The 24307-nt window shown below is 50.5% G+C and overlaps 1 protein-coding gene across 3 annotated transcripts; it reads left to right on the forward strand.

The window, feature by feature from the left end:
• Positions 1 to 290: 290 nt before the first annotated feature.
• EFCAB12 (EF-hand calcium binding domain 12) lies at positions 291 to 22897 on the forward strand. Of its 3 annotated transcripts, none has more exons than XM_045551514.1 (9): positions 291 to 453; positions 6072 to 6523; positions 9075 to 9260; positions 11664 to 11820; positions 14557 to 14747; positions 16397 to 16610; positions 19904 to 20063; positions 21700 to 21756; positions 22377 to 22897. In XM_045551514.1, the coding sequence occupies exons 1-9, from the start codon at positions 408 to 410 to the stop codon at positions 22516 to 22518; spliced, it is 1605 nt and encodes a 534-aa protein (XP_045407470.1). In that variant the 5' UTR covers positions 291 to 407; the 3' UTR covers positions 22519 to 22897. The 3 variants fall into 3 exon arrangements, with proteins under 3 accessions (XP_045407470.1, XP_045407471.1, XP_045407472.1); XM_045551515.1 differs by having other exon boundaries at positions 9078 to 9260; XM_045551516.1 differs by having other exon boundaries at positions 21919 to 22468.
• The last annotated feature ends 1410 nt before the right edge of the window (positions 22898 to 24307 follow it).

Genomic DNA, 24307 nt, shown 5'->3' on the forward strand with positions numbered 1-24307 from the left:
CTGCCAAAGATCCAACAGTTCATAGGAAAATCAGGGATTTATTACACCAGATTCCAGGGCCACTGGGCCAATCGAAGAAATCCCGTCGTTTCACCAAGCCCAGAACAGGGCGCGGCTCAGATTTGCTCGCGGCCGGTCCCAGTTTAGGGCAAAAGGAGGTGAGATCAGCAGGCGCTGGGCCGCGGGGCCCAGTTTGCTTCCGGCTGGCCTCGCGGCACGTAGCGGGGCTCAGCCAATCAGCGCGGAGCGTGTGTAGTCATGGCAACAGGACGCTTCTGCGCTCTGCAAGTTTAGCGCTGTGGCAAGAGTTACTGCTTTTCTGGTATCCCGCGCCCCCAGCAAGCAAGCACACGTAGACGCCGACACTTTCGCACACGGCCTGTAGCACCTCTCCCAGCACCGCGATCATGGACGATTCCTGTGAAGAGTTCAAGAGCCTGTTCTTACTGCTCGGTAAGCCCTGGAAGCATGCCGTCTGCAGGAAGCCCGCAGTGCCCTGGACGCACAAAGGTGGGGTGAGGGCCAGGACCCATCGGGAGAGCTCATTGTGCCGTCCCCCCTCCAGGTGAGAGGTTGCCAGGGAGTCCAGGGCATGTACATTTCTGAGATTTCCACGCCTGGGCCTAGTTGGAGAAGCTAGCCAAGTTGTTTTGGCTTGGAACCAGAGACCTGACCCATGTGCCTGGGACCCTCCAGCTTGCTCTGTTTCTCTGAGGGACATTAATGTATTCAGCACTGGAGAAGAGGCATGGGGAAGACCTCTGTCGTCAAAGTTTTGCCAAGAAAGTGCTAGGGAACAAGTTCTTGGCAAAGCACTGCAGTTTCAAAGGTGAAGGACAGAGATAATGGATAATTACAGAAAAAGAAGGGGTGAGTGCTGGGTGCAGGGGTGATGCCCAGGAGTAAGAGGTGCACTGAGGGTATGGGACAGAGAGGAGCAGTGTTTCCTGGAAAGAATCCTGGAAAAGATCTTTACATGGGGCTTAAAGGTTGCAGAGTTCTCCAAGCCAAAAGGAAAAGGAAAAGCATTTCAGGTGAGGAAACAGCATGCACAGAGGCACAGAGGCCTGGTGTCTTCAGGAAACTACTGATAGTTTGAGTGTCTCTGGAATTGTGGTGAGAGAGGTCAGAAAGGCCAGGATGATGAGAGATCTTATAAGCCAGGAGATGGAGAAACCACTGGCAATCACAGGATTGGGAGCAGTCAGCAAAGGTGGAGACTGAACTGGCAGACTCAGAATGTTGCGTGTGAGGAGAAGAGACCTGGGGCTGCCAAGCTGAAAGACTGAAGGTCTCCATGCCTCTTCTCCAGTGCCGAACACATGCATATCCACTGGAGAAATAGGGCAAGCCAGAGCACTTGGCCACCTTCCCTAGGCACATGGGTCAAGCCTCTGGTCAAATGCCCAGGGCAAAGATCCTGGGAGGTGAGGGAGAGGGGCCAGGCTAGCGGGCACTACAGGGACTTGAGGGCTGATTAGTCAGCGAACATGGAAGGAGCAATCAAAGATGATGCTCGGGTTGGTAGCTAGGGGACCTGGTAGATGGAAATCCTTTTCACAGAGATAGAGAACATGCCCCCGGAGGACCCAAGTAGGTGGTGGCAGGGGCGTGAAGACAAATCCAGTCTTAGTTGGTTGAGTTCAAGATCCTTGTAAGCCATTCAAGTGGAGATGTTTCAGGAGCAACTGGATATATGAAATCGGAGCCGATTCTGAGTCCTAAGTATTAGTATGGGTGTCAGTGTCCTCAGGATTAGAGGGTCATAGCAACATGAGAGTGGAGCAGATTATTTGAAAAAAGAAGAGAACCTGGGTGTTAGCCCAGAAAGCACCAACATTTAAGGGGTGGGCAGTAAAAGAAAGGCCCAAGAACAGCAGCCAGAGAGGTAGGATGGGACTTAGGGAGAGATCTGAATCAGGAGCCAAGAGAGGGGAGAATATCAAGAAAGAATGGAATTATCTTCAGGCACTGGGAGGCTATCCCAGAAAAGAGGGAACAAGTATGTTTTCTGGGCATCAGTGGAGAGGACTGGGGCCAAAAGGTAGAAATTCCAGGGAGGCAAATTCTGGGTCAACATAAGGAAGTATCTTCTAGCAGTCAGAGTTAGGTGTCCCCAATGTTAAACAGAGAGCTCCATGTCACCCTCGGTTTATAATGTCAACGGAAAAAAGCCAAACTCTGTAAAATAATTTTAAAGAGACTTATTCTGAGCCAGATTTGAGGACCATGACCCAGAGCCACACCTAAGAAGCCTTGAGCAAGTGGACTCGCCGTGGTTGGGTTACAGTTTGGTTTTATACATTTCAGGGAGACAGGGGTTACAGGTAAAGTCATAAATCAATACATGGAGGGGATACACTGGTTTGGCCTGAAAAGGTGGGCCATCTCAAAGAGGGGTAGGGGTGGGAGCCTGGGGGTGCTTACAGGTTATAGGTCAGTTTAAAGATTCTTTGACTTGTAATTGGTTAAAGACATGAAGCCTTGTCTAAAAGCGTGGGATGTTTTAACATAGGAGCTGTTTATCCAAGACAAGCCACTGGGCATATATTCATTGTGTAAATTGAGGACCTGCAGGTTTGTCTTGCATAGCCTTAGGCCTGCTAATGGGTTACAGAAGATGTCCCCAAGAAGGAAGAGGGGCATGATAAAGCATGTCTGACCTCCCTCCTTGTGGCAGGCAATTTAGTTTTAGGGTATTCCTTTGGCCAAGAGGGGGTCCATTCAGTCAGCCATTCGGGGGTGAGCCTTAAGATTTTATTTTAGTTCACGATAAACATGGGCAAAGTTTGCCAGTGGCATTGAGGAAAGAGTCCTAGACCTGGGCAGGGGTTGAACTAGTTAGCTCTTGAGAGCTTTCCTCACCAACTCCACAGGAACATTTTCACCCAGTCCCTACCCTTAGCTACACAAGGACAGACAGCCTCTTTTATTCTAAGAGCCCGTCGCACTTTCTGTCAGTGGACACAGGACCCCCAAGAGCACTAGAATGACACTCCACGAGGTGGGTGCGGTGGGCACCCCTGGAGAAGGGTGGTCAGGGGATGCAGGTTGGGGACCGTGTGGGGACTCTGCTGCTGGGAAGCCTGGAGAACACCATGCTCTTTGGAGGGCACAGCAGATGTGAAAACCGAAAACCTGAGGGCCAGGAAGGAGCCAGGAGCCTCTGCCAAGGAAGGACAGAAGCCTCTGTCATTCGGAAGGGAGGTCAGTGCAGCCCGGCCAGTGGGTGAGGGGGGGGCGGGCTGGGAGGAGATGAGGGATGAGAAGGGGGCAGGGCGCCCAGGTCCAGGAGCTGGGTAGATATTCTAGGAGCGCCAAGAAGCCATGGAAGGACTTCAGATGGGGGAGTGACAGGATCTGATTTTGCAGTTTTAAAAGACTCTTCTGGCTTGGGTCTAGGGAGGACGCAAGTGGTAATAGCAAGACCAGCGAGGGGCAGATTTTGAATGTGTTCCCAAGGTCTGCAGGGTAAAGTTGAAATCCCTTAGCTTGGCATTTAAGATGGCTCCAACCTTATCTCCCACTAACCTCCTCGTTTACATATAATATGCTTCCAGCGCCCACCCCCAAATCCCACCCCAACTATTCCCCTTGAATAGCCAACCGTTCTTGAAGGTCCACCTCAGTGACACCTCTTCCCTGTTGACCCCCAAGGTCTGCCAAGTTTCTCCCCCAACTGAGAGCACCTCATTACCCTCTGGCTCCCCTGCCTTGTTCCGTCTGGCGCACCCGGCACAGCAGCAGGCCCTGGGTGATTCTCAGTGAATACTGGTTTGATGAATGACTAAATTCTCAGGCATCCCTGATGGGTACGGACTTTCTTGTCCAGAAAATGACACATGAGCTTAGAAGTGCTCACTTCTGTCCCTACTGATGTACATTTTTGTTATTTGCTGACTATGAAAGGAACACATGGGCATTGTAAAGGGACTTAACAAATGTGCTGAATGTTCACTTTATGCCAGGCTGGGCACCAGTGACATAGGGGAACTAAGACACAGTCCCTGCTACTGGGAAACTCACGGGCTGTTGGGAAAGAAAGACACAGAAAGCGTCTTCATTTCAGAAAAATATGGCAAATGCTGCTACGGGGCTAAGTAAGGGGGCTCTGGAGACCCAGAAGTGGGCACGAGAGAGGGGCTGGGAAGGCTCCAGTGGTGCCTGAGCTGAGTGTCAAAGGACGAGTTGGGGAGAATCAAGTGAAGCTGGAGAGAGAAGGGCATGTCAGAGGGAGGACGCGGCCCGGCGTGGCTGTGTGCTGGGAGGTCGGGCAGGCCGGAACCACAGGCAGCTCAGTCCGGGCACAAATACAGGGTGAGGCAGAAGGAGCAAGAGAAGGAGTCAGAGAAATTAGAGAAGCTGGCTGGGGCGGGAGGATGCGGGGCAGGTTAAGGCAGCTGGGAGCCACACATGGGATTTAAGCAGAGGAGTTTGGGTTTTAGAAGGAGAATAATAATGACAATATTTCCAATAATGGTGTTATACCCCTTCTGATTTTTAGAGCACTTTCATATCTGTTGTCTCATTTGATCTTCACAGCAACTTTGGGAGGTAGATAGATGGTACAGAGTTTATACCATTTTAGAAATAAAAGACTTGAGACTCAGCAGGATTGGGTGACAGCCTGGAGTAATATCAAATTAACAGCTAAGAGCTGAGCTCTGGGGCCAGGCAGCTCTGCTACTAATCAACTGTGTGACCTTGGGCCTCTCTGGGCCTCAGTGTCCTTATCTGTAAAATGGGCATAATCATAGCACCAACCTCAGAGGCCTGTGCATTTGTTTTTTCTTTTTGCCACCCGTTAATCTGCTTCAGAGGCCTGTTTGTCATTCGTTCAGTCACGAAATCTTTACTGAGTTCCCAGGACATGCAGGCACTAGGGAGGTGCCCGAGCTCCAGCAGGGAGCAAGAGGGACAAAGTCACAGTCTTCATGGAGCTGATAGTCTATTGGAAATGGTAAACATCAACCAAGTACTTGTACGAGGGGATCTCAAAGCAAACGTCTGCCTGAACCAGGGGCTTCATAAATGAGCTGAGCTGCGTGGGAGACAATAGGGAATGGTGGAGCCTGTGGAAAGCTGGAGAGGACATGCCCCAGCCTGAAGTGCCTCAAGCTGAAACAGTGTAAGCAATATATCAAACAAAACAGGACCTCAAGCCTCATTCAGTTTTCAGCCCTTGATTTGCCTGGCTGTGATAAGTGGGAGGAGGGGAACAGCTGTGATGTGGCGAGGTTAAGATGAGGGTACACTTGAGACTGGGGCCTGGGGGATGAGGAATGAGGAGGACACGGATGGGGGAGGGAGGCTTCCTAGAGGAAGGAGCAGCATGTGCCAGACCCTTAGGCAGGTTAGGGCTTGGATCACACAGGGAACAGACAGCTCAAGGCATCTGGAACACAGTGGGGAAAGAGAGGCAAGTGATCAGGCTGGACGGGTGGGCAGAGGAGGGGCACGGGACTTTATTTTGAGGACCGTGGAAAGTCCTGGAAGGATTTCAAAATGGCCAAAGGGTGAGTATACAAAAATAATGGCACATTTATTAGGTACAAAGCTACTCTAGTGAATCGGCTGATTCCAAACATCTCCACCACCCAATAAAGTAGGTACCGTCATTATCCCCATTTTACAGATGAAGAACTTGAGACGCAGAGAAGTTAAGTGGCTGGCCCAAGATCACACAGCCAGTGGATGGCAGGACCAGGGCTCAAACCCGAGCATTCTGGCCCCAGAGCCTCTCCTCTTAACGTGTGTGCTGCCTCAGATCAGACAAGATCAGACTGGCGTTTTAAAGAGTTCATTCTGATTGCCAGTATGAGTGTTGGGAGCTGGGGGTGGGGAAGATTAAGTAAGAGAAAGCACATAAAGCCATTAGTTTAGTGCCTGCCATCGGGAGTGCCCAGCGGCGTTAGATGAATTCCTCCTCACCATTATAGCAAGTCAATGAGAAAGCCAGGCCTGGGACCCAGGGCCCTGATGCCAGGCCTAGTGCTGACACATTTTTCCTTCCCATCTCCTTTTAGTTCTATTGCAGAAAGAAACTCACCTTTTAACCCTCTTCCCCAAAGGGCTCTGCCAGTCCGAGACTTCAGTCAGTGATGAAAACGCCGGCAACGTGCCTGTCTTCCATCCTGAGGCGGTCATCGCCCACTGCTTCCAGCAGCTCAAGCAGGACGAGCTCCGCCTGCCCCAAAGCCGCCGGCGGATCATCATCGCGCCTCCCAGGGCGGGGGGGCAGACGCCCATCAGTCCCACCCCCCAACCCCGGGCTCCCCTACAGCCCATCCCCAGCTTCAAAGCCCTGGAAGCTGGAGATATCCAAGAACAGCCGGAAGATAGTAAGACCTGGCTGAGCAAGAGGGCAAAGCTACGGAAGGATCTGGAGTCCTTTGGCGACGTAAGGAGATGGCTGGAGAACAAGCCCAGCTTCACGCTTTCAGAGGCCAAGGTCTTGAACATGATCCACAAGGAGCAGAATGTCCAATCAGAGGCCCCCACACCTACTCCCAGGACCGCCAAGGTGAGTAGCCCCATTTGCCAGAGGAAGACAGTGAGGGTTTTCAGGACATGTTAGCATTTAGTTCCCTTAGGTTAGGCAAGATGGTTGGTTCACCCCATTCCACAGAAGAGCAAGTGGAAGTCCCAAAAGGGAGGCGTATTATCTATGGCTGCATAACAAATACCCCCAAATGACTTAAAGCAACAAACATCTATTATCGCACATGGTTTCTGGGAGTAGCTTAGCTGGGTGGCTCTGGTTCAGTCTTCCATGAGGCTGCAGTCGAGATGTTGGCCTGGGCCTCAGCCATCTGAAGGTTTGACTGGGGCCAGAGGATTCACGTCCAAGCTGGCTCACCCACGTGACTGCTGGAAGGAGGCCTCCCTTCCTCCCACATGGGCCTCCCCCCAGGGCTGCTTGAGCGTCCTCAAGTATAGCCGCTGGCATCCTCCAGAGTGAAGGGTCCAAAGGAGAGAGCAAGGGGGCTGCAGCGCTTTCCATGACGCCGTCTCTGAAGGTGAAGGTCTCAGTTTCAGAAGTTTCCCACTATCACTTGCACCATATTCTCAGAATTGAGTCACTGAGCACTGCCCACACTCAAGGGGAAGGACAGAAGGCTCTTAGAAAGGAGGAGAGTTGAAGGATTTGTGGACATACCTTAAAACCACCCCAAAAGGGATAATTCCTGGCAGTCCATCTAATGGGGTGTTTTAAAAATACTCATTGTTCATTCATTTGTCATTGACACTTGTTTGCTGAGGGCTACATGTGCCAAGCGAGTGCTCACGGGGTTACTGTGAGGATCTCGATTGAGAGGCTGGGAGAAAAAGGAGGATCTTCCTTTTACAAATATGGAAATGGAAGCTCAGGGAGGCCAACAATTCGTCCAAACCTAGATGGGTAGTAAATGATGGCACCATTACTAACGCGTCTCTCTGTAATGTTTCCTTGCAATACAGACACTTGAACTCTTCCCAATTCAGGTAAAGTTGGGATAAGGGGTCAGATAACTTGGGTTTAAACACAGCTCTGCTACTTCCTAGTGGTACAATCTGGGCCTCGGTTTCCTCATCTATAAAATGGGGATGCGCATTGTGCCTACCTCCTGGAGTTGCTGTGATGTCTATAAATGGATTGATTTATATAAGGTCCCTAGGACAGTGCCAGGTACATAGTGAGCACTCAATAAATGTTTGCCATTTTTATTACTGTTGCAGTCTCATGGGTGTCATTTGGGTTGGTTGGCCCAGAAACTTCAGGATCAGTCCTTGCTGTTATCATAGCCAAAACCCAAATTTCACAGGCCTAACAACACATTCGTTTCTGCCAGGAGCACAGTGTCTAGGAATAAGCACTGGACTTGGGTTAGAAACCCAGCTCTACTATGTGACCTTAGGCAAAGTCACTTTACCTCTGCCTCATTCCTTTCTTGTAAGTGGAGGAAGTAACACCTATACCTCTGCACAGCAAACAATCACTGCCTACCTGCCTAGGGCCTGGGCTTTGTTCAGTACAAGGCTGGGAGCTGGGGGTACGTGGCTAAATACCACACGGCTTGCTCTGAAGGTGTCCTAGTCTGTTTCCTGACACTGGGTGATTTATAAAGAAAAGAGGTTTATTTCCAGCTCCACAGTTCTGGAGGCTGGAAAGGCCAAGATTGAGCGGCTACATCTTCTTGGCTTCTGGTGAGAGGGCCTTGTGCCACATCGTGACATAGTGGAAGGCATCACAGGGTGAGAGGGCCACGAGAGAGAGAAAGCCCCCCAAACAGGTTTTTACAACAGACTCGTTCTCACTGTCATGATAACTGATTAATCCATTAACCCAGTAATCCATGAATCCACGAATGGGTCAATTACCTCTTAAAGACCCCACATCTTCATGCTGTTACACTGGGGATTAAATTTCACCCGGAGTTTCAGAGGGGACAGATATTCAAGCCTTAGCACAAGGCATTCACATATTAGTGCGGAAGGCAGACACAACAGGTTTAATGGCTCTACAGTTTGCCACAGGCCATTAATGGCAGTGGGTCCAAAATACCCCAGGAGCGCAGAGGAGCAGTAAGCCAGGGAATAGGAAGGCCCTTTGGAAACTGTCAAGTGCTGCTCCAAGGTAAGGGAGCATTCCCATCATGAAATAGTCCTTTTAGTCTGGAACTGAAGGAGTGGGCCTGGGGTAGGTAGAGACAGGGAGAAAGGTATCCCAGGCAGGAGGCCCGGCAGGAACAAAGGCTGGGGCCGGGAAGGGGTATGTTTTTCGGTGCACTGGGAGACCAGAGGGGTATACATACTGGCTTGTCTGATGGCAGAGATGGAGATAAGAAGGAGATTTTAGTTTTCCTATTGTACGATTCTCCCATTTCAGATGACAAAACCCAGGGCCCAGAGAAGCAAAGTCTCCCAGGCAGTCTGCGGCCAAACGCAGCTGTCCTGAATCTGTGGCCCCCCATCTTGCTGTCTGTGAGGAGCTGCTTGGCCTCTCTCCCGTCATTCTCTAACTTTGGGGACTGCGTCCCATTGGTCTGTGTCCCTTGAACGCCTCCTCTGCCTCACTCTCTCACCTCTTCCAGAAGAAAGCCCCCCGACTCTCCTGCCGAGTGGTGCCCCAGCTCCGGCTGCCCAAGCCCTCCGCCCTGTTGGCCCTGTTCTACTACCTACACCGCCGCAAGATCAAGGTCCTGGAGATTTTCAACAAGGTGGACCACAGCGAGAACCAGAGAATCACCAGGGAGGAGTTCATCGCAGCCTTAAAGACAGTGAGCGCCCCCCCAGCCCTGCTTCCTCCGGCTGGGCCCCTGTCCCAGGCTCTGGATCTGTGGAAAAGCAGACACAGGGAGCACAAGTGCCAGTATTGTTACCAGTAGAGCCAGATTGGACAGTGTGGATTAACTGTGGCCAGACCAGACCCTTAAAAGCACCCCCATACCAGTGTGACCCTGAAAGGCCCCACGGGAATGGGAAGTTCTCAGAGCCTCCCCACAACCAGCCAACTGCCTGACAAGTCCCTGTCTTACCCACCAGACCCCCGACTGAGCCCAGAGAGACTGGGCCTTCAGTCCTGCCTCTAGAACCTTCTAGAGCTTCTCCAACTGTCACTGGCATATAGATCACATGGAGGAGCATTACAGCTCTTTTAGACATCACATAGGGGTCTTGTTGAGACACAGCTCCTGGCCCGGTGCCCAGTGCGGGCCCAAGACGCTGCTCTCCTAACAAGCCCCTCCCAATGCCTGTGGTCCTAGTTTATGGGCCACACTTTTACTTGCACTGGCTATTTAATAATATAAATTAATTTTAAATAAATAAAATAAAAAATCCAGTTCCTCAATCACACCAGCTATATTCTGAGTGCTCAGTAGTTACACGGGGCAAGTGGTTCCTCTGTTGGACTGTGCAGACGTAGAACATTTGCATCGCCATGGAAAGTTCTACTGGTCTGGCAGGGTCTGTAACATATGGCCCACAAGTCAAATCCAGCCTGTGTCCTGTTTTTTAAAATAAAGTTTCACTGGAACACAGCCATACTCGTTCATCTATGTATTTATTATCTATGACTGTTTTCATGCTGTACTGGCAAAGTTGAGTACTTATGACAGAGACCATATGGCTCACAAAATCTAAAATATTTACTATCTGTCCTTTTATAGAAAAAGTTTGCATGAGCACAGTGGCTCACAACTGAAATCTCAGCAACTCAGGAGGCTGAGGCAGGAGGATTGCTTGAGAGTAGGAGTTTGAGACCCGCCTGGGGAACATAGCAAGACCTCATCTCTAAAAACATGAAAAATATTAGCTGAGTATGGTAGTGCACGCCTGCAGTCCCAGCTACTTGGGAGACTGAGGCAAGAGGATTGCTTGAGCCCAGCTTAGGAGCTGGAGGCTACAGGGAGCTATGATCACACCACTGCACTGTAACTAGGGCAACAGAGCAAGATTCCCCATCTCTAAAAAAAAAAAAAATTTGGCTGCCCCTGGTCTAGATGAATTAAGCTTTTTAAATATATTTTGAATACAAGATACCTTTAAAAAAACTTTAGGAAGTTGACTGCTACATCTTTTGTGGTTTTAAATCCTCCGTTGTCACACATATTTTTTTTTTTTTTTTTTTTGAGACAGACTCTCGCTGTGTTGCCCAGGCTAGAGTGAGTGCCGTGGCGTCAGCCTAGCTCACAGCAACCTCAGACTCCTGGGCTTAAGCGATCCTACTGCCTCAGCCTCCCGAGTAGCTGGGACTACAGGCATGCACCACCATGCCCGGCTAATTTTTTCTATATAGATTTTTTAGTTGTCCAGATAATTTCTTTCTATTTTTAGTAGAGATGGGGTCTCGCTCTTGCTGAGGCTGGTCTCGAACTCCTGACCTCGAGCGATCCACCCGCCTCGGCCTCCCAGAGTGCTAGGATTACAGGCGTGAGCCACCACACCCGGCCCACACATATGTTTTATAACATGTAGTTATGTGAACAACATTACAAGGCATTTAAAACAACAAAAAACTAAAGAGTCTTTAATTTCCATAGCCAAAAAGGTAAAATATTAAATCTTTTAGCACCAAGAGATTTCTGATCTTATTTAAGGAAAGTTTGTTCTTCTAAAGAAACTGAAGAACAAAATTATATTTCCTTTAAAACTTTTCTTCTTGAATATTCAATATTGATGGCAAGCATTATACACCTCCAGAGTTGCTTGTCGTCCTTGTCAGAGTAGGGTGTATAGTATTCCTGATCCTATTTTACTTCAGTTAAGGGAGGTTTATGAGATCCTTGTGGACAAGGATGAGAGACTTGTGAAATCATTCTCCATACCCAGTGTGGTAAATGCTGTCATTGAGATTGGTGCTAAGTAGGGTGGGAGCAAGAAATAACTGACCCTATAAAGATGGTGACATCTGGACTGGGCTTTGAAGGAGGGATAGGAGTTTTTCAGACAGAGAAGGAGGGCTGAGCAAAGGCAGAGGGTGAGAAAGTGCAGGCTGTGTTCAGGGATGGGAAAGGGCTCTGCATCCTGCAGCAGGGATGTCGAGTGTGAGTGGGAAGCAGTTGCGGATGAAACTAGAAGCCGGGCTGTGGGCTGAGGCCAGGCAGGTAAGGCTTTGACCATCAAGGCAGGACATTTGGATGGGAGCCTGCCGGTCTTGGGGGCTTTTCTTCTCTCCTCAGGTCGGAGTCCCTCTGAAGAACCAAGAGGTGGAGGATATAGTGATCTATCTCAGCTCTCTTGGGAAGCACAAGGCCATCACCTTGGATACCCTGGCCAACACCTACAAGCAGTGGTCTGTGGCCCAGCAGATGAGCACCCTGCCCACTGCACAGGAGTGTGCGTACCCCTCCCCGTCCTGTGCCTCCCCGTCCCCATCCCCATCCTGGGAGCGCCCATGGTATGGGCAGCCTTGGCCTCCTGCAACATTCACTTCCTGAGTGTGTTGTCCACCTTTGGCCTACTGTGGTGTGGCCAAGCCTCTGGAATGTCTAGCCTGGAGGTCTACTAAGGAGTAGATATTCTCTTGAGTGCACAGCTACCACTGCATCCATTTGATGATGAATGAGCTCCAGCCTATACCCTAGAGGAAGATACTCAAGGGGTAGGCTTAGCCCACCAGAGTCCACCTAATTAGCTAAGAACTGACCCAAACAGCAAGCCTTTCCAGAGACGTTTATTTGTGTATGGGTCCAAGGCCTCCTTCCTATTAATCCACACCTTATTGATAAAATGTTAACTAAAATTTCTTGCTCAGAAATCAGAATTAGCACATGTTTAGAGGTTACTGGAAAGCCTACTTTGATATTCTACTATCAGGGGTATTATACCACAGCTGCTGTGAACAGTTGTATAGGTTGTGCACAGCTCAAATTCCATTTGTCAAACCATGTGTTTGTGGGGCCACATCTGTCCAAAAAAGGCATAAAAGGCAAATTAGAAATGGACTCGCTAAAGCTCTACGAATTTACTCTATAACACAAGGATGCATTGTGCTTCTTTATATTTTAGTGCCATTGTGATTGCAAAAAAAAAAAAAAAGAACAATTACAACTACTCGCCCATTCCAGCACCTTCCCCAAATATAACCACAACTTTGTTTTTCTAAATGAAACAAATCTTGCTCTGCCCATATCCACCAGGTTGGCAGGAATTTAATCTCAGACACATTTGGCAGAGGGGCGCTCCTTGCCATCCCTGAGGTCATGTAAGAGCCCTAGAGGAGGTAGTGAGGGAGTTTCCTTATATGGTTGACGATCTGGGGCAGGGTCTCTGGAGTTTAGGGTCATACTGAATGGGGTGCTCAGCATCCTCACTGGCATGGCTCATCTGGTGGCAGCAGGCAGCTCAGAGCATCCAGTCCTTGGTCCCCTGGGAGATTTCCAACATCCAGTCTCGACCAGCTGTCCTGCAGAGGCACCATCCCCTCCCAGGCAGAGTCTCTGCCCCACTCAGAACCCAAGGAACCCGAGCGCCCCCGCAGTCTCCTCCTGCCTATATCACCACCCCCACAGTAGGCATCGCCTGGCATCTGTGCAGGATGCGTTGTGTCCAGAGCATCCTTGGGGTTGCCTCAAGTTGGGTACGCTTTCCCCCTGATGCTCTTTGTGCCTTTTCTTTATAAATCACTGAAGCTCACCTTTATCAGTGTAGCTGGCTGCAAGTCATTTGAGTGACCAAAATGTGCTGTGATGCATATTTGCAGCAAAGGCATTTGGGGTCTGTTAGTTCCCAGGAAATAAACTCGAAGCCAAGCAGCAACTACTTGCTTTAACAGTGCTATTTCGGAATCATCACTGAGTCCCTTTCCCCTGGAGAGTGGCCGTAGGTAAAATAGGTGGACTTGGGTGTCTCTCACCTTGTCTGAAGGGGCAAGAGGGAAGTCCTCTGTGGGTCATTAGTTCTTCTTGCAGAATTGTCTCAATTTATCCTTCATGTCCCCTGGAAGTCAGGGTTACTATTCGTGCTTTACAAGGAAGCAGCTGAAGCTCAGAGAGGCTGAGCCACTTGTCCACAGTCTAAATAGAAGGTGGTGAGGCCAGGATTTTATTTCAGCTTCAGGCAATGAAGGCCTGAACCAGGGCAGGGGCAATGGGAATCTTTCAGTCATTCAGATCTTTGTTGAACACCTACTACGTGCCAGGCACACTCCTAGGAACTGGGAACACTGCAGTGAACAAGCAAAAGCCCCTGCCTTCACTGAGCCTACACATAAAGAGTTAAGCGAGATGATGTCCAGTAGTGATTCATGCATTGAAGACAACAGGACAGAGTAATGGGGTGGTGGCAGGGAAGGCCTCCCTGAGCAGCAGACATTGGAGCTGACACCTGTGATTGATAGGGGCGGTTTCAGGGCAGTCTGGAAGGGCATCCTAGGCAGGGGGAACTGCCAAGGCAAAGTCCCTGAGGCAGGAAAGCTTTCAAAGGACAGAAAGAAGTCAGGATGGCTGGGTGGAGTGGGTGAGGGGTGAACAGTAGACGGGCCAGGTGGGAAGACAGCTGGGGAACGGTCTAGTAGCCTGCGGAAAGGACTCTGGATTGTAGTCTAAGTGCTATGGGAACCCAGAGGAATGAGGTGATCTGGTTTCTATACTTTATATATATATACACATATATATTTAAACATTTTTAGAGACCAGGTCTCGCTATGCTGCCCAGGCTGGAGTGCAGTAACTACTCACAGGCACAATCATCCTACCATAGCCTCAGACCCCTGGGCTTAAGCGATCCTCCTGCCTCTGCCCTTGAGTAGCTGGGACTACAAGGACTCACAACCATGCCTGGCTGTATAGTTTTGAAGGGTCCTATTTTGCCACTTGGTGGAAACAGGGTGACAGAGGATGAGCATGGCGGCTGGAGGGCTGGGGTGGTGGTGCAGCTGAGGGAGACCATCATGGACATGGAGAGCAGGGACACATTCAGGGTGCGTCTCGGGTGGGTATGGCCCGGACGTGTGGGAAGGGAGCAGAGGATGTCCTGGCGCCCGCCCGGTGACGTTGGATGACTGCTTGGTAGATTCCGTGGTTGGGCACCGTCACCATCCCTCCTTCCTTTGTCTCTTCCCTCTGACTCTAGACTTGGCCAAGCACAGACCTTCCCCAAAGAGCCTGCCCAAGAAGCAGGCTGTGGATCCAGCCCCATCGCCTCCCCAGATGGACCTGCTGACAGTGCCCGTGGTCGACAGGCAGACGGAGGCGCGGCCCATGACCCTGGAGGAGATGGAGGACGTGGGCAAACGGTACCGTGAGCGGAAGCGGCAGCACAAGGTACCCTGCCAGCCCAGGGAGGGCACAGGGCTTGGGGACTGGACCAGCTGGGGTTCAAATCCAGTGCAGCGGCACCACCTGCTGGCTGAGGGAGCCTACTGTGAGGGGTTCTCACTTCGCTGAGCACACTTCTTCCCTCATTTGTGCAAGAACACTAACTGCCCATGAGGTTTTTGTAAAGATGAAATAAGATCACACTTCTGCTGGGCACAGTGGCTGGAGCCTATAATCCCAGTGGCTTGACAAGCCGAGGCAGGAGGATCACTTGAGGCCAGGAGTTTAAGAACAGCCTGGGCAACATAGCAAGACCCTGTCTCTAAAAAATATGAAAAATGAGCCAGGTGTCGTGGTGTGCACCTGTAGTCCCAGCTACCTGGGAGGCTGAGGCAGAAGGATCACTTGAGCCCAGGAGTAAGGCTGCCGTGAGCTATGATGATGCCAGTGCATTCCAGTCTGGGTGATAGGGTGAGACCCAATCTCTTAAAAAAGAGAGAGAGAAACAGAGATCATGTCTCTGAAAGTATTGAGTTCCCCTCTTCCCATTCTTTGATTACTTTTTTTCCTGAGACCAGGGCTGCATATTCATCACAGCTGGAATCCAAGCGCCTGGCACAGGGCCTGGCCCTGCATAGACCCTCCCAAAGTACATGGCAAGCGAAGGAAGGAAGGATTGATTGAGTGACTTAGTTCGTCCAATAAATATTTATGGAGAGCCTATGATTTGCCAGGCCCTCTTCTGGATGCTGTAGTGAACAATACAGTCCCTGCCCCAGGAAGCTGACAGCCTAGTCAGGGAGGCAGACAACATTAATATACTACTATATACAAAAAGTACACATTTGCATATACAATATATGTATAATAAAATGGCAGATACTGGTAAGTGCTGTATCAACTAAGATGTGATCCAATTGCATAATAAGAAAACCCAAACGATGGAGTAGGGACCGGCAAAGTTCCTCTGTGAAGGACCAGATAGTAAACAGTTTAGGCTTTGTGGCCCGTATGGTCTCTGTCGCAACTACTCAGCCCGCTGTCGCGGCACAAAGCAGCCAAAAGACAACACCTAAACAAACGAGCATGGCTGTGCGCCAGCAAAACTTTATTTATAAAAACAGGTGGTGGGCCAGATTTGGCCCATGGGTTGTATTTTGCTGATTCTGTTGTTAGAAACTTTAAAAAGTAGTTTTTTTCCCCTTGGTTAAAAAAAAAACCAGCAGCAGCAGAAGGCAGTAGCTAATAAAAGTGGTTACTTGCTCCCCAGGCCCTTCTACCTTAGCACATGGCTTCCACTTCAAGGTCACAGATGGCTGCTCCTAAATTAAATCCCCATGCAGCCAAACACTGGGATGTCATTTTTCAGTAGGACTCCTCTAGGGCATGTGTACTGTGCCTTGCTGCATATATTATACAATCATGTATGCACATCCATGTACAGGGCTGTGCACATAGAACCACACGTGCTGACCATTCAAGTGCTCATCAGGGATGACCTTGACCATGTGTGATTTTCCTCCTGAGTCATTGACCTGAACTGCAGCCCCACTGTGCACAGTTTGCTGTTGCCATTCACCAGGGCCTCTCGGGGAGAGGTCGGTGAGGAAAACTCAGGGCAAGGGCAGGGTGAGCCTCCCTGCGTTCTCTTGCAGATCTCCATCCCCTCCATCCAGTACTCAGAGCGGTGCCGGCTGGTGCGCTGTGGGAACAAGCACTTTGACGAGCACTGCCTGCCATCCACCATCGATGGGGAGATGAACGAGCTCATTGGCGTGTCCCGCAGGGACAACTTTCTGGTCTACCTGCGATGCTGGAAGCTCTGTGAGTTCTATGGCCTCCCGCTGACGGAGGACATCCTCATGAAAGGTAAGAGCCTTGGTGATTGGCCTTTGGGAAGATGCCAAGAGGCCCCAGGCTAGAGGGAGGGTGACGTCCACCTGAGGCACCCAGTCAAGCTGCTGTGGCCTGTTGTGGGAACACTGGGAATAAGGACGGGGAGGAGGAAGAGCCCAGCCTGTTTCTGGAACACAGGCCTGAAGGTCTGGGTTCCCCAGCTGAGATCTGGGGGTCTGGATTCCGGAGCCCTGAGCTTGGTGAGTTGGAAGGTCTTCTAGAGCAGGAAGCCCCAAGGACGGGAGTTCTGGGTGAGGGATCCATGCGGTTGAGTGTAAAGGAACAATCCCAATACGGAAGAGGATGTTTGACGGAAATGATAACTGCTATCAAAACCGCTTCTCCTGGCCAGGCCTGTTTCTTGGTTCTTGTGCAACAAGCGGTGAGGTAGGAATGCTCCCGGAGACGGCATCTGCTGAGGCCCTGCGCTCTTTGCTCAAATAACAGGACTCGGCTCTGAGATTTCCATGCTGCTTCTGCCCTCTCTTGGGGGAAGAATAACGTTTTCATATTATTTATCCAAGCTGATCTGAGCTCTCTGCATCTCTGGATAGTGAGTGTTTCTGATACGTCGGGATGGGGGAGGGCCCAGCCCCTGATGGCAACTTAGCAATGCCAGCATCTCAAGTTTGTGAATTTGTGAATTTACACATTTATTGGGCAGGACCCTCTCTGTACTTTAAAAACATGAAGGAGCAAGCTGTGCTTGGGGGCAGAGGTTTTTCTTGTAGGAACCTTGCAGGAGGGAACTGTGGCCACACTGGGAAATGCAGCTTTCTGAGAAAGGGACACACAGACAGTGGTGTGACTTACCTGAGAACCAGAGTTAACAGTCACAATAGATTATTTCCATCTTTTTTCCCAAGAGGGAGGGAAACGATTACATTAGTTTGCTAGGGCTGATATAACAAGATACCACCAGTCAATGGTTTACAACAAGAATTCATTTTTTCACAGTTCTGGAAGCTAGAAGTCCAAGATCAAGGTGCCAGCAGGGCTGGTTTCTTCCGAGGCCTCTCTCCTTGGCTTGCAGATGGCAGCCTTCTTGCTGCCTCTTGCCCTGGTCTGTTCGCCATGCATGTGCCCCTTTGTGCCTCTCTTGTGTGCACATTTCCTCTTACGAGGACATCAGTCAAACTGGATTAGGGCCCACCTTTACAGCCTCGAGTTAGCTTGATCACCTCTTTAAAGGCCTTATCTCAGAAATGTATATTCAGGGCAACTTGAATCTATGCTCCTGGGTTGCAAATATAATTAAAAAAACAAAACAAAAAACCCAACAACAACAAAAATAGAGGCCTTATCTCCAAATACAGTCACATTCTAAGGTACTGGGGGTTAGGACTTCAACATATGAATCGTGGGGGGCACACAGTGCAGTCTATGACAGGAAAATGTGGCCAAAGGCCTTCAGGAACACAGGCAAAGCAACCTCAGTGGTCGGTTTCCCACACACCGCCATGTGCCCGCTGCTTGGGCAGCCAGTTGCTGCCTGTCTAGGCTGGGAGCACAGAGACAGAAGGAGATCCTGCCGCTCTGGACACCCACTTTTCACCAGAGCATCCTTCCTCCCTCCTTCCTCAGGGAGCCTCACCTTCCCTGCTTGTCTACATCCCTGGTTCATCCAGCGGTGGAGCTGCAGCTAGTGCCTTCGAAAATGCGAGCAGACGTCCCAGGCACCCTGCACAGCGCCCCCTGGGTTAGGACTTCCCCAAACGTGCCTCCTCTGTCCCCACCAGAACATCGAGCCACTGTCAATTCTCTCCGCTGCTGCCTTTTGCTAGCTGCTGGGTCCCACAGGGGTGAGCTTCAGCTGTCCGCAGGGGCTCTCGTTCACGGCACACAGCAGCATCCCGTGCGTGGGCATCCTCTTGCTCCTGAACTGACCACTGTCTTGGCCCCTGTCTTTGGGTGTCTTTCCGACAGAGGCCTGATCCACGTATCAGGACTTCCAGGTCTGTGTTCTAGACTAGAGCCTGGTGGGCTCAGACTCCAGGCCTCAAGCTCAGGGCCAGAATTCTAGAACATTGAGGTATCCCCCTCTCTTGAGCAAATATAGCTTTATTAGTTTTCTGCCTTTGTTTTATAGATAATACTTGCTTATTTGAATTTTTTGAAAAACATAAAAATAAAAATCCCTCCAGCTTGAGTTGGCCACTATTAAAATTTCAGTGACCATCCAATCACAAATCTCTTTTTCTTTTCCATTTGCATAAAATTATTTCTATAAATCATTTAAAAAGCATACTTTAAAAAGTCACGGATACCTTTTGAAAATGTGGATGTTGCATATCTCCCCTTCCCTCTCCTAACTTCTCACCTGCACAGACTCTGCCCTAGCCCCAAACAACCAACATTACAACCTGGAGTGTAACTTCCATTACTTTTTCCAGAACACGAGATTTTTGTGTGTTACCATCTTAGGATGAGCACTGCTCCACAGTTGTAGGAAGGTGGAGACCCTGGCCCAGCATTTTTTATGTTCTGCACTTCTTAGAAAACTCTCCCAAGGGTATCTGTGAAACTAATTCAAGACAAGGAAAAAACTACCATCAAACAGGTCTAAGTTAACCTAGTGAAGTCTTGGTGGAATCCTCCCACATGCTCCTGGGACTCCTAACCAGCCCAGTCCTCTTTGTCCTCGGGCCTTGGGGCCCTTGTTGACCTGGTTATAAACAGTCCCCTTCATTTGTAGTCCTGTTAGCAGCACCATCCCAAGGCCCAGCGCTGCTTTCCTGATACGGCACTACAGCTATAGGCCATATCACCACGGGGGGAAGCTGGGAGATGGTTCAAGGGACCCCTCTGCTCAATTTTTGCAACTTCCAGTGAATCTGCAGTTATTTGAAAATAACAAGTTAAGTCTGGCCGCGGTGGCTCACGCCTGTAATCCTAGCACTATGGGAGGCCAAGGCGGGAGGATCCCCTGAGCTCAGGAGTTCAAGGCCAGCCTGAGCAAGAGTGAGACCTCGTCTCTACAAAAAATAGAAAAATTAGCTGAGTGTGGTGGAGGATCGCTTGAGCCCAGGAGTTTGAGGTTACAGTGAGCTATGATGATGCCACTACACTCTAGCCAGGGTGACAGAGCAAGACTCTGTCTTAAAAAAAAGAAAAGAACAAGTTAGAAAATGTATGTGAGAAAAAAGCCTTTTTAAACAAAAATGCAGTTAAAAAGAAAAGCAGCCCCCGTCTGACCCCAGAGGCTCAGGGAGGAGCGGGACTGTCTGAGCTAATGGGCCACGTGTGTTCCTTCCCGCTGCTCACAGCGCTGCTCTACCCGGGAGACAAGATCGTGTTCCAGGAGGACGAGGTGCTCCCGATCCGGCAGCCCGGAGGCTACTACTGTGACTGGAAGCTCTTCCCTCCGAACCTGGCTCTGCTCAGGTCCCAGGGCCTCAGACAGTCTGCGGCCAAGAAGACTGACAAGCTGAGTTTCAGACCCGCTTCTCTCTGCCCTTTGCCTCTGTCCCATTGCTGTCCCTTCAGTGCGGGGGCTGGGATGCTGAAATACTTGGCGTGTCGTGTTGTGCCAGTGTCTGTGTCCCGAATGGTCACCATATACTGGCCAAGTCCCAAGTGTCATGCCACCACGTGTCTTAGGATCATGGCCTCCTGGCCTCAGCTCCCGCACAGCTGCCCTCCCGACCACAGTCCTCCACAGCCGCAAGGTCTCTGGAAAGAGTATGAGGAGAGCCTTATTAGAGATTTGCGGGCGGGGGGTGTCACAAATCAACACCCAGGTGTCAGGGGCCCTACAGAGGACAGAGGGGCAGCCCTTTCTCTGCCCTGCTGCCCTGCAGCCAACACACACCTTCTCTGGCAAGAGGCAGGTTTGCAGCTCCTGGGAGGAGGAAGAAACACTGCCCTGGAGCCTGTCCCTGACCCTCAGACCAACCTGAATCCCCTCTAAGAAAATGACCTCCTTTGGTGATCCAAAGCCTAGAACCACCAGATCTGGGTCAAGCAGCAGGTGGCAAGCCCTGGGCAGCATCAGTGGATGACTGCAGAGGGAGGGGCCCAGCACGGGAGCCGGAGGGGCCAGCAGGCTGGATACCACGAGGTGGGAGGGGCCCGGGACCTGCCCCAGCACCCTAGACCTCTGCCAGCTGCCCACGGGGGTGTGTGGCCAGAATGCCCGGGTGGGACGTAGCAGAGCCGAGTAGAGATCACACAGGCCTCGGGTTAAATGGACAAGGTACTTCTCTCTCTGAGCCTCAGCATCTTCATGTGTAAAAGGAGCCTAACAGTGAGGATCAGATGAGAAGTGCATGTAAACTTCTTAGCACGGACAGCACTCACCCGCTCGTTGCTGTTGTTCCACCTGCTCTGGTCAGGGCATTCTCAAGTGCAGGTGCGTCCTGAGCAGAGCCAGGCTGGTGGGGCCCTGGAGGGCCCTTCTGTTCCCCCTGTGACTGCCTCCCAGCCCCCTAGGCCGCTGGCACCAATTCCTGAGCTACAAACCTGGGAAGTGGGTGGGAACCTGGGAAAGGGATTTTTTGTCCATGCTTAGGTAGGCCACAGCTATAAAGGAGAAAGAGAGGCCCCCTAGGTCAAGGAGAGACATTGGCTCTGTCTTGCTACTCAGACAGGATTGGGAAAGAATGCTGTGATTGATTAGCGATGTCTGGCAGGCTCAAGGTTTAGGGGGCGGGGTTAGTTTTCACCACCCCTGTCCTCAAGGCTGGATTAGGCTCTGGCAGGGGAAGTGGGAGTCAGGGGCCCCAGAAGGATTCAGATTCAGCAGCTACTACTTATGGAACGTCTCTCATAACTACCCTGGGAGGTCTCTGTTCTGGGCAATGAGAAAACCAAGGCCCAGAAAGGAGAACCCAGCCAGCCAGGTGATGAGACCAGGTCTGGCTGACCCAAGCCCACTGTGCGTTCCCCTGGAGCATGGAGACACAGAGTCAGGACCCCACCCCAGGTAGAAGAAATTCTCTTTTCAGACCTCTGGTTTGAGACTCAGAAATGGGCCCACTCCTGTGGCCCCTGTCCTACTCCCCAAGGCCCCATGAGCCTGGATTCCCTTCTCCTAACAAAATGCCTTTCTTTTCTCCACTAGGAAAATGCCAAAGAAAATCAAGAAAATGCACTTTAAGGAGTTTGAGGAATTCACCAGGTCTGTGGCAATCATCTAACTCCAGAAGGAAGGAAGGAAGGAAGGAAAGTGGGAGGGGAGCTAGCCTCACCTTAGAGGGTCCCTGGGATTCTGCATGTTGCGTCCTGTGCCCAGCACAGCATCTGAGTCTTTCCATGTGTTAACTCACTTAAATCCTCTCAGCAGCCCTATGAAGTCAGCCTTAGCATACCCGTATTACAGAAGAGGAAACTGAAGCACAGAAAGGTCAAAGTCACACATCTATTAAGTGGTGGAGTGGGGATTTGAACCCAGCTAGGCCAGCTCCAGGGGCTGCACTCCGAACACCACATTAAAATGCCTCCAGGTAACAGATGGTGCACGGTTAAGACTTTGGGTTTTAGAGGCAGCAGACTGGGAGTCAGATTGCACCCATTCGCTTGCTCACTGTGTTACAGCCTCTCTAGGCCTCTGGGTCCTCACTGGAGGTTGACAGGATAACAGAACCTACCGCATGGAACTGCAGGGAGGACTGAGGTACTGAGGTGCTTAATACAGTGGTAAATCTCCACTTTGGTCACAGTTGGTGTGCTCTAGGGAGAAGGAGACTGAGCCCTGGCCTGTCAGCTGATAACGTTCCTTCTTGTCTTCTCATTTTCTAGGAAGCTAAAGGTGAAGAGCCCCAGTGGTCCACAGCGAACCCACCCCAATGCCTTCTGGCCGGGACACCTTCTGGATAAGCTGTATCTCTACCTGCCCACTGTGGCCACTGACCGGAGCCTGGCACTCTTCTGTTGTATCTAACCCCAGCCCCACGTCTACCCAGCCACCTACCACCCTGACCACTGGTGGCCCCTTAGGGAGACAACCTACATGACCCATGCCCACTATGATGCTGCCAAGGTCTACTACATCAACTAGAGTGGCCCAGGTATTGCTGGACCCAGCCATCCTGGGCCAGGGGCCAGTGTGGCAAGCAACCCAAGCCATAGACACAGGAGTGTCAAAGAGCTAGACAAAAATCCTTTCAATGGAATGGCCTAGGGCCAGCTCCTTCTGGACCCAAAATGTCCAGTTTCTCAGAGGATAGATGTGTCTAGGGAAAAATATGCAGTTTTTGGACTGTTCTTCCCCTGACCTTTGCCCTTTTGAAATAAAGCAGGTTGGAGTTTTTCTCATATCAGCTGTGACTCAGTTGATGTGATTTCTTGCTCCGGAACTGTGGCCAGAAGGGAGTTTGGAAAGCTTGAGCCTGGGGGTGGGGTGGGAATACAGCAGGCACATTCCCTGGAATATTGACAGGGATGCCTCCATGGCACCTCCAGCCTCTTGTCCTCGGACCTTAGTGCCCATGGGGAGGCAGCAGGCAGTGTGGGTACCCTGTGCCCTCCTCTGTGAAATGAGGTGGCAGCATGTCTTTCACCCCCAAAGACTGAGCCATTGGGTACTGCTTCCAAATCTCTTAGGCAGGCTCTCTGGTTTGTGAGTCCTCCCTTCTTATTAACCCACTGAGCCCATCAAGACCTTTTCCTTCATGGCTTGCATCATGTGAGCTGCCATTAGCAACGTGCTTCCATGCGTTGCATCCCATCTGAGTATAAACAGCGTGTAGGACCAGCATGACCCATGAGGTGTGGTATAGCCACAGACACAGCAGGGTTCGAGTCCCAGTCCTCCCACTTTCCAGCTGTGTGACCTCAGACAAGACATTTCACTTCTCTGGATCTCCTCGAACACCCCTTCACAGCCCGAATCTCACTATGGAGTTGTCAACACACCCTTCTCACCTTTCATTAAGTCATCAACACAATCCAGTTTAGCTTCTGTCCCCATCTCACCCCTGGAACTACTGTCGAGATCACCAGTGACATCTGTATTGTGTTCGAGTTGCGGAATCAAGGTTTTTTTTTTATTTATCCTGAAATTTGATTTTCACAATAATTTTAAAAACAAAAGCTAAGCAAAACAAATACAGAACAACAATTTTAAGAACTAGTCAGTTTAGCCTCACGGTTAGAAGTGTGGAGTGTGAGGCCGGGCCGGGCGGCTCATACCTATAATCCTAGCACTTTGGAAGGGCAAGGAGGGAGGATCGCTTAAGGTCAGGAGTTCGAGACCAGCCAGAGCAAGAGCGAGACCCCATCTCTACTAAAAATAGAAAGAAATTATCTGGCCAACTAAAAAATATATATAGAAAAAATTAGCCGGGCATGGTGGCGCATGCCTGTAGCCCCAGCTACTCGGGAGGCTGAGGCAGGAGGATCACTTGAGCCCAGGAGTTTGAGGTTGCTGTGAGGGAGGCTGACGCCACGGCACTCTAGCCTGGGCAACAGAGTGAGACTCTGTCTCAAAAAAAAGAAATGTGATGTCAAATCTCCAAAATTCACTTTCCACATATGTAAAATGGAGAGAATAATAGAACTTCCTTATAGAATTGTGGTAAGCATAGTAACTCCCATTGAATGTTAGCTGTTATAGTCTCATTAGTATTTACTACATAAATTCACGGGAGGGAATTATTAGGAAGTCTATGTTTTGTTTCCTCCAGTCCACTAAGAGGCGCACTTCCGGGTAGAAGAAAGACGGGCGGAAA

The sequence above is a fragment of the Lemur catta genome, chromosome 5 (assembly GCF_020740605.2).
Source record: "Lemur catta isolate mLemCat1 chromosome 5, mLemCat1.pri, whole genome shotgun sequence".
In the NCBI taxonomy this organism is placed as follows: domain Eukaryota; kingdom Metazoa; phylum Chordata; class Mammalia; order Primates; family Lemuridae; genus Lemur; species Lemur catta.